Raw genomic sequence first — 10,383 nt, 5'->3', positions numbered from 1 at the left:
CACCTGCTGCTTGAGTGCGAGCTGGAGAAAATCCAGATCTGGAGAGGGGAAGGAAGCAAGGAGATCTGAGAAAGGCTTCGGGGAAAACATCCTGGCTGTCTCTGTGTGGGTTCCCTCGGGAGCAGCCCCGAGATAAGGATTCGGGTGCAGGTCATTTATTTGGGAAGTGATTCTAGAAAACACCCATAGCAGATGGGAAAGTAAGACAGAAAAGAGAAGGCAGCCAAGAAGCGGTGTGTTGTCGACTCAGCTACTGCTGGGGGTGAGTGGAACTTAATCCCACGGGGAACCCTTAGGAATCGGTGCAGGACACACACCTCAGAGATCTCAGGCAGAGGGGAGGGAGCTGGGGTACTTATACACCAACTCCCATCGGCCATCGTTGGAGGGCTGCTGGTGTTGGGGCTGATGTGAATTCCTGGGCCCTTCTGGTCTGACCTGTGTGGGAAAGAGCGGCCTTCTTGCCTTTGCAGAGAGTCCTTGGCCGAGAGATGTCAATACCAGCTGCTGGAGGCCACTGAAGTGGTGAGGCCCAAGGGATATGGTGGTAAGACCCAGACTGGGGTCTCTGAGAAGGGCGGGGGGCAGGGGGCAGACCAAATCCTGGGAGAGGCATGGGAGCAGAGAACACCGGTACTCGGGTTCCTGGAGTGTGTACCGGGGAGACTGCAAGGCTCGTGGAGAAGACGTCCAGGCCCCAAGGGCAAACGCCCCGAGCAGGCGGACAGCAGAAGCTGAAGTCCTGTGCACTCCACTGGCGTGGGGCTCACAGTTACCAAGCTCTGGGGACAGGCAGGGCTTCAAACGGGCCAAGAGGGCCTGAGGTAGAGAAGGACAGAGTGCGGGAACCTGTGACAGGGGCCATGGCAGGCTGGGACAGGGGCTGCAGTCGTGATCCATGATCACGGCCAGCTCAGAGGGCCTTGAGCAGGCTTGACTGAGGAAGTCAGCAGAAGGCGCCCAGCCAGCCACCTGCCGGTTCCATAGCCCCTCCTCCCCCAAGCACAGTAGCTCACTCTCAGGGGAGAGTTTGCTGGCAGCCCCCCCGCCCCCGACCACTTACACAGACGCCCACATCCATGTACCGCTTGACAGCACTGGGAGCAAATGGATTTGCTCCGATCCTCCCTTTTTGTTCCAAGTGGCAGGACCCTCCTCCCACACCTGACGTGCTGACAAAGGGCTGCCCCTGAACCCCAGTGCCCTTCCTTCCTGACCCCCAGGACCAATTGGTCAATCCTGGGGTGGGGGGAGGGTGCTTCTGAAGGCCCTGGACCCTGACCAAGCCCCTCAGTTTCTCTTAGCTGACTCACTTCCATTCTAATGGGTAGTTGCACCTCGCAGGCAGCATGGCCGGACAGAAAGCCTGGCCCGGCTCTGAGCACTGGCCCTGCTACCCGGTAGCTGGACACGAGCAGGTCACGTCACCTCTCTGAGCCACAGTTCTCCTTTGAGAAATGCGGGGAGGGTATCAGTCTCTCAGGGGCTTGTGGACATTAAATAAGATAAAATAGCCACATCAGCAGAAGTCAAAGAAGAAAATATGTATATAAGATGTTTGGGAAAACATCTGGCCAGATACCCTCTCTGGGGATGAAGGTGCAGGCAGTGTCCATGATTACCACACACGACTTCTGTATTTTGGATTTTTTTTCTTTAAAACAAGCAAAAATACCTTATAAAATTAAAAGAGGACCAAAAAGACTGCTAAAGTGAGTTCATAGCCAGGAACAGGGCTAGGCAGAGCTCTCAGCAGGGGCCACTCTTTAAAAAGGACCACCTGGTTGTGGTACTTTTTTAGAAGCTGCATTGCACAACACTTCAAAGAAGGAAGAAAATGTCAATGCGGGGGCTTCCCTGGTGGCGCAGCGGTTAAGACTCTGCTCCCAGTGCAGTGGGCCCAGGTTTGATCCCTGGTCAGGGAATTAGATCCCACCTGCATGCCACAACTAAGAGTTCACATGCCACAACTAAGAAGCCAGCAAGTTGCAACTGAGAGTCTGCATGCAGCAACTAAAAAAGATCCAGCATGCCACAACTAACAAGCCCACATGCTGCAACTAAGGAGCCCGTGTGCCACAACTAAGGATATGGCAAGCTGCAACTAAGGAGCCCGCCAGCCGCAACTAAGACCCAGGCAACCAATAAATAAATAAAATAAATATTAAAAGAAAAGAAAACGTCAACAGGATGAATCAGGGAATCGGGGAAGGGTCTCCTGGAGACAGGGAGCTTGGAAGGGCAGCACAGCGAGAAGGTTGGTGCCCCACCCATGTCGTCTCTCGCAGCCTGTGCTGAGACTGGTCAGTCTGCACTCTTCTTGGGAGAACTGCCCTTGGGCTACTTGAAATTTCTTTGCTCCCAGGTGCAAAGAAGAGAGGCCAGGGGGCTTTCCTGGTGGCGCAGTGGTTGGGAATCCACCTGCCAATGCAGGGCACATGGGTTCGATCCCTGGTCCGGGAAGATCCCACATGCCGTGGAGTAACTAAGCCCGTGCACCACAACTACTGAGCCTGCGCTCTCGAGCCTGTGAACCACAACTACTGAGCCTGTGTGCCACAACTACTGAAGGCCGCGAGCCTAGAGCCTGTGTTCCGCAACAAGAGAAGCCACCACAATGAGAAGCCTGCGCACTGCAATGAAGAGTAGCCCCTGCTCGCCACAACTAGAGAAAAGCCCGCGTGCAGCAAGGAAGACCAACGCAGCCAAAAATAAATTAATTAATTAAAAAAAAAAAAAAAGAAGAGAGGCCAGGAAGCGCCAGAGTTCACATCAGCCCGGGATGGTCCATAGCTAATGACTGCCTGGCTGGGAATGTGAAAGCCCAGCTTCTGGTCTTGGGGCAGGACAACCATGAGGCGTAATTTATACTCCAGAGTTCCCTGGGGACTCAAATTGAAGCTGGGACTTTGCCTGGAAGCGTCCCTTTGCTCAGTTGCTTCCACTTCCCCATCCTCTGCTCCCCCACTCCCTTACTTGTGTCCCCCCAGGGGCCAGTACTTAATAAATCACCTGCATGAGATCCTCATCCCAAAGTCAGCTTCTGGGGGACCCATCCTAGGAGAGGCAGTGGGCGTGGCCAGCTGGATGGGACTGAGCACAGGCCTGGACTGAGAGACAAGACCACCCTGCCTGCAGGCAATGTCCTTAAATGTCACTTCTCGAGGCCACCCCGGGCCTCACTGGGGCGAGCATCACAAAGTGGCCAACACCCGTCAGACTCTCAACGTCATCTCAGGGCACTGTGGCCACTGTAGGGACCCCCAGGTCAGTTTGAGATTGGGGCAGGACAGAGAGTCCAAAAACAACAGCTGTAGAGAGTTGAGTCTGTAACGCTGAGTCTATTACCCACTAGGAGTCAGTTTCCTCACTCAGCAAAAAGTTATTGCTCACCTGCTATGTGTCAGGAACTGGGTACTTACCGGGGATACCTTGGTGAAGAAAACCAGGCACGGCTCCTGCTCGTAGTCTAGGAGGCACACAGATCGAGAGGCAATATGGCTTGATAAGGACTATGTTAGGGGAAAGATTGCAGGAGCAGGGAAGGCACCCTGAAGGAGGCAGCAACCACGGTGAGGCTTGGGGTGTGTCAGAGTTCACCAGGCAGAGGGGAGGGAGGGGTATGCCAGGTGAAGCAAGAGCATGAACCAGGCCTGCAAGGGGCAGAGGGTGGGACCCAAGGGCTGAGCGGCAGAGCTGAGAGCCCAAAGGGCCCGTGGGCTTGGCCAAAGGGTCTCAGACTTTGCCCAGGAGCCCTGGGGACACAGTGAGAGATTTAAGCTGGGGTCGACATGATCAGATATGCAGTTTTTAAGAAATTTCTCCTGGCTGATGTATGGAGAAGGGAGTGGAGGAAGGAAGGCCAGTGAGGAAGCTGCTGTATCATCCAGGGAGAGAGAGTGGTGGCTTGGCCAGGAGACAGGATGGAAAAAGGGGACCAGTCTCAGGGATATTCAGGAAATAAAATGGACAAGACTTGGGAACTGACTTTCTCATCATCGGGGTGGACAAGCCTTCAGGAATCTCTGCAAGGTACTCATGACCTCGGAATTTGGGTCTTATATTTCCCTACCCCCTGCCCACCAACATGCCACTGCTCTCCCGCCGGAGTGAGGATGGGGCCGTGAGGGGAGGAGGTGTATCTGTTCCCCAAGCCACAGAGAGGTCTTTCCAGTAGCTGTAATTCTGATCCCCGCCAGTAGGTGGCAGCCCAAGATAGAAAGGGAAGGGTGGTAAGGTTTCCCTGCGGTCACCCAGTTCTTGGGAAAGGTGTGCTTAGTGGACTGGTTACCTGGGACTTACCAATGGGCAGTGGACTTAACACCACTATCATTAGCAGCGTCATAATAGTAGTACCTGACTTCTATGGAGAATTGCTGTTGTCCAAATATGCTCTGCACAGAGCTTTACATGAATTACCTCATTTCATCCTCACAGCCCCTTGGGGTGGGGATCCTTGTTATTCCTTTTACACATGAGGAAAATGAGGTTCAGAGAGGTCAAGTGACTTGTCCAAAGTCACACAGCCAAGGAGCCTCAGAATAAAGATTGGAATTCCAGTCTATCTCTATCACTATAGGAAACAGACTCCTCTTCAGAAACACTTGCCCTAAAACTACTCGAAGGTAAACAGTGTTTCCTGTCCCCCTGTACCCTTCCCCTTTTACTCCCCCTCCCCTGCCTCCTCCTCCCGCATGCCTCTGAAGACATTTGAAAACTGCTCAGAACTTCTGAGTTAAGAGTCTCACCGTCTACCATCATTCTTTGGGAATGATGGAGAGGGCTGGGTTTGAGAGGTTTGGAACTCCTCTTTTCAAAACTCTCCCACCTTTTGCCGTTCTTGCTTGTCTCCACAAGGTTGTGGGTCAGGAAGGAGCAGAAGTTTATCCCCGTTTTGCAGATGAAGAAAGAGAAGCTAAGAGCTGTGCCCAGGCCACACAGTGAGACCAGGCAAAGCTGGACCTGGAACAGCTAATCTTGACCCTTCACCACCAACCGTCATTCCATAAATCCTGTGTGTCTGTGTACCAAGCATCTCCCCGGTGTCAGGCCCTGAGCTGGGCTCCGGGGCCACAATCCTCATTCCTCCTACGCATGGCATGGGGTCCAAAGGTTGCATTTCAGACCCACATCCTTCCAGGAGCCGGGCTTCAGACCTTCAGCCCATCAAGGCCTCCAGTCAGGCAGGATTTCAGTGTGGCTCGTAAGCCATATTTCAGCAGGACTCCAAGCAGATGGGGAAAAATTAATAAATGTATAAAATTCCTTTTCTCTCTTCCCATCCCACCAAGAGCCGAGCCAGTGGATAATTATGGGATGGCTGACAAAGGAGTTTGATCTTCAGGGCTGACTTACGGCATTTTTCCTGCTCTGGCTGACTGCTAATTTTGTCACTGCTCTTTCCAATTTTGTGGGTGCTCTGCTTACTGCAGGAAATCAGAAACTGTACCCAGCCATGACTGGAACAGGGAGAAAAGGAACGGGGAGCAACTGAGGCAGGGGCTGGACCAGGAGAAGCAGCAGAAGGAAGAAACCACACTTCTGCTTGGCTGGAGGGGGCAAAGGTGTTGGGGAAATACAGCAACAACAATAAGAGTATTGATGATTGCCATAAAGGGAGCACTCGCAGTGAGTCAGGGCTGTGTTAAGCATTCTACATACTTAGACTATTTCATCTAATCCTCCATCATTTATTTATCTGCTCCACCAGTATTTACTGAGTGACTGCAACATGCCAAGCGCTATTCTAGACCCAGGGGGTAAACTGATGAACAAGACAGACCAGGTCCCAGCCTTCGTGGAGCTGCCATTCAGGTAGGGAAAACAAACAATAAACACAGAAATAGGATCATTTCAGTTTCTGACAAGTGCTATAATAAATAATAAACAGAGAGCCCAGGAGGCCACTTTGTAATAGGGAATCAGGGAGGGCTTCTCTGAGTAGGTGATAATTGAGCCTGAAGGATAAAGAGGAAAGAATCATGCGAAGATCAAAAACTGGAGTCAGGGAGAGATGGGATACATTTCAGGCAGAGAGAGCAGCAAGTGCAAAGGTCCTGAGGTGAAGGGGAAAGTGGTAAGACCAGGAACTGTTGGGGAGATAGGGGTGTGGGAAACGAAGTCCAAGAGGCAAGCAACACTTGATAAATCAGACCTCATGGACCAGGGGGGAGTCCATTCTATGGGCAAAGTTGGATCTAGAATACCTAATCCTTGACTCTTCACCACCAACTGCCATTTCATAAATCGTCTGTGTCATAAATCATCACTGCACCAGGCACTGTGCTGGAAGAAAGGGAATGGTGCCAGGGTTTCCTCACCCGCCCAGCTCCTGGGAAAGGGTATTGTGCTTAATCAAACTGGTTACCCGGGACTTGGCGGTGGGCAGTGAGTTAATCACTGGAAGTATTAACAGCATAATAACAGCAGCATCTAAAGTCTATGGAGAATTGTTGTCGTCCGAATCCTCTGCTCAGAGCTTTACGTGAATTACCTCATTTCACCCTCACAGCCCCACTGGGTGGGACCACTGTCAGTCCGCTTTGGTCAAGAGGAAGATGTATAAAGCAGGGAGTGACGGGATCTGATTTAAGCTGTAACAAGACGAGGGCTTCAGCTGCACCCACCTTCCCTTCTAGCCCCCAGAGCAGCCCCGTGCCCTGTGGTTATCTGACCCCACGCACACAGGTGAACCTGTGGCTCAGAGGTCAAATCACGTGAGGAACAGAGCTGTGACTCCAGCCTGAATCTTGCTCCAGGCTGGCGACAAGCAGAGAGAAAGGGGTGGAAGTGAGGAGGAGGGTGACTGCGGGGGGATGCTGAGAGCTTGGCTCCCAGCCTGGAAGCCGGCCTCCAGGTATTTTCCTGGCCCGAGCCCAGACCAGCCGCCCTGCCTGGACAGCCGCCCCGGTGAATGAAGGGTTCTGCTCGCAGCGTCTCTGCTCGGGGAGAGCCCCGGTCCCGAGTGTCTTCTGAGATCTATTATTAATGGGGCTGAGCAGCCTGAAGGTCACATCCCCACACAAGCCCGCCCGATCCCCCGCCCCGGCCGCCCCACGCAGCCTCCACCGTCTGGGCCAGTCTGCTGGCGAGAAGGTCAAGGCCTGCCCGCCGGGCCGCCAGAGGTCACCCGCCTGCCGAGCTGCCGGCTACAGAGGGCAGAGGACCGCTCTGCTTCTCCCCAACCCCGACTGCCTCAGTGTCCCCTCCTGAGAGGGGCGGGGGTGCAGGAGAAGCCCTGAGAAGCCACAGGGACCCCAGGAGGGCATGTGGCCGCCCGGGGACACCGGGCCCCTCGGTCAGGATCAATCACCCTAAGCCTGTCTGAGGAGCTGCCGGCTTAGAGCAGCTGTGAAAGCCGCCTTTGTGCCTGAGAAGAATGAGCCGCCGGAGGACGGGGGGCGCTGGCCCAGGGAACCCCTCGGGCCCCGGCTCCTGAGACAGCACCGCAGTGAGGACCCCCAGGCCTGGCGCCCTCTTCGTGCCATGGGAGCTGCCCAGGGGAAGAAGGTAGGAGCCCCTGAGGGTCCTGCTGGGGCCCTGGACACGGGAAGGGAGGCTGCGTGAGCCAGGTGGGAGCCCTCACCCACCGCCCGCCGGCTCCCCGGAGCCTCAGCTGGGCACTGCCCACCGGCCTCCCTCCCTGAGCTCACAGCTAAGATTCGCATCTAGAAACCTGGCTGAGGCTCAGGGCAAGGCTGGAGTCGGATCTCTCCATCTCTGAAACAGACCTGGGCTGCCCAGCCCTCCCTGGTCTTCTACACACACACCTCTTTACTGCCCTGCATACAGGCTCCCTGACGCCCCTCCCCGAGCGCCAGGGGAGCCTGGCCCAGGTGGGTGCAGGAGCAAGAGAAAAAATAACTATCCTTGTAATTAAGTTGGCCAACCAATTGCTACTGATTTCTGTAACTCAGCTCCTCGTCTGTGAAGTGAGGACAATAGTAGCCACGACCTCAGAGGCTTGTCGTGAGAATTAAAAGAACCATGGAAAGTGTTTGAAAGAGTGCCTAGCACATAGGGGGCTATATACAAGCTCTAATCTGTTGTTGATAGAATTCTCTTCATATTATTATCCATCACCTTCTGAGTCTGGGATCTCCACTGGGAAGGGGGTGGCTATAGATAACACAGCCAGTGCGGCATTTCTGAAAATAAGGTCTGTAGACCCCCTGCCTCAGCGTTTAAGATGGGGGGGGGGGCTTGTTTAACAGTCGCCTTCTCAGGGCACACCCAGACCTCCCAGGTCCGAGCCTCTGGGGAGGGAGGGGGAATCTGAGTTTACTCACCGGCTCCCGGGGGATTCTGGTACATGCTCACAGCCTACACTGGCCGGGACTGCGATCCCAGATCCCAGCTCTTCCTCCTAATAACTGCGGTGAGGAACTAAGCCCCTCTGGATCCCAGCTTCTCACCTGGAAAGTGGGGCTGGTACCCGTCTCATGGGAGGTTCCGTGAGATAATGCCGGTAAAGTACTTATCGTGCTGCCTGACACCCAGAGGGCCCGACACACGGAGGCTCTAGTCCTCGGCCAACTCGTGATGACCTATTCCGTTAAAGGCAGGGAACTAAGGCTCAGAGGCAAGACGTGATTTCTTAGCCAGGGTCATGCAGCTAGTGGGACAAAGGGCAGGATTTGAATTCCCTTCTGCTTGACTCCAAACTTTCTGCCAACCCAGCGCATCCCACATTTTTTAAATTTGAAGAAAAACACATCGTGGACGTCGTGGAGGAAGCACTCTGGACCTCAGTTTCTCCATTTGCAAAATGGGAGTGTTGGGCTAGATAACCCCTAGGGACCTCCTAGTGCTGGCCTCTGCTTCCCACCTCCCGTTGTTTCACATGCGGAGTCGGGCCTGGAATCTGCTGCCTTCCCTCAGCATTCCCGGCAGCCTTACCCTAAAAGCTTGATATTCTGGGGCCGTCACTCCCCGCCCTCGCTACCCCCCTGCAATGCTCACTCTTGCCTGCAGGGGTAAGTGTGGGTCACCTGCCGTCAGGGCAGGTCGATGATCTGACAAAGCCCCGGGGAGTCCCAGAGCTGCCTTCCCAGCCAAGCCTTGAGCCCTGGCCCCAGCCAATCCCCTCTTTCAGGAACACTCTTCCTCTCCCAGAGGAGAATGAGCTCAGTCTCTAGATCCTATCTGTGCTGAATATGAAGGCGGGGAGTCATCTTGCAAGCCAGCTTCCCAGGCCTAGAAAAGACCCTAACAAGGTCTAGCCCAGGAATGGGAAAGTATAGCTCACGTACTACCTCTCCCTATTTCTTCATCCGTGGAGACATCACAGTCCATCCCTGCACACCTTCCCACTAAGTCTAGACAGCTTCAGAGTCCTCAACACAGCATCCCACTCCCATACCGGTCAGTCAGAACTCGTCCCAGGTTGAAAGCCAAACCTATTCCTGGGCCAAGCCCTTCTCCTGCCCAGGGATAGCCCTCCCGGGGAGAAGGCAGCAGGGCACAGTGACTGGGAACAGGATCTGTAGAGTCAGACAGGCCTGAGTCAGTCCCTCCACATCCTCTGTAACCTTGAACAAGTCAACGCACCTCTCTGAGTCTCAGATTCTTCCTTAGTAAACAAAAGATAATAATCCTCAGATTATCGTAAAACCTAAATGATGTCATGCCTGGGACAAAACAGGCACTCAGTCCATGTTGTCTCTCCCTGAATTGGATCCTCGCGTACCTGCGTCCTCTTCTGAGCCTCACAACTCTTCCTTTGAGCCAATGAGGGCATCAATATCAAACCCAATGGCAGATGTAAAAGCTGAAATCCAGCAAACGTGCTTCCCCCAGAGGGTCAGTGGTGAGCCAGCCTGGAGCAAAGGCTGTGAGCAAGCCCAGGCCAGGCCCCCTCTGGAGAGTCCTCCATCTGTGGACCAACCCCGCCCAACCCCCAACATGCCCACCTCTCTCTCTTTCTGGAAGCAACAGCGCCACTGGTCTTTGTGTGATGTGTAACAGGCCTGCTATGTGGAATATAATCCTCATCACCCATGCCTTTATTCTCCCACTGGCTTGTCCCGTAAAGTGCACCCTAGTGTCCTCAGGAGATCCCCAGACCCCCTCCCATAGTTATGGCTTAATCATAGTCACAACATAACAGCTCTGGAAAACCCTTGGTGATGTGGCCCAATCCCCTCCCCGTTGAACAGCTGGGAAGACTGAGGCCAGAGAGAGGAAGGACTTGCACAGGGCCATGCAGCCAGGACCAGGGCATTTCTGCAATGCCTGGCAGCTCCAGAGAGGCCATGGAGCTCCTTCCCCAGCACCACGAAGAGGGGATGGAGCTGCACCTTGGAGATGACTCCTGCCCACTAAATGCACTCTCTCCTGGTACCTAACTCTGTCCACTGCATCTCCATTCTCTCCGGCCCCAGC

General features: G+C 54.2%; 1 protein-coding gene across 2 annotated transcripts in view; it reads left to right on the top strand.

Annotated features, from left to right (window-relative positions):
* The first annotated feature begins 7,085 nt into the window (after positions 1-7,085).
* FAM107A (family with sequence similarity 107 member A) overlaps positions 7,086-10,383 on the top strand; it is a 79,714-nt gene continuing 76,416 nt past the window's right edge. For both annotated transcript variants that reach the window (XM_079933337.1, XM_079933334.1), the window contains exon 1: positions 7,086-7,509. Coding sequence is in view for 1 of the 2 variants with exons in the window: in XM_079933334.1 (XP_079789460.1) it covers positions 7,486-7,509 (24 nt within the window). In the remaining variant the exon portion in view is untranslated. The remainder of the gene's footprint in view (positions 7,510-10,383) is intronic.

Source organism: Stenella coeruleoalba (genome assembly GCF_951394435.1).
Source record: "Stenella coeruleoalba genome assembly, chromosome: 10".
Lineage (NCBI taxonomy): Eukaryota > Metazoa > Chordata > Mammalia > Artiodactyla > Delphinidae > Stenella > Stenella coeruleoalba.
This window is presented reverse-complemented; position numbering and strand designations above follow the sequence as displayed.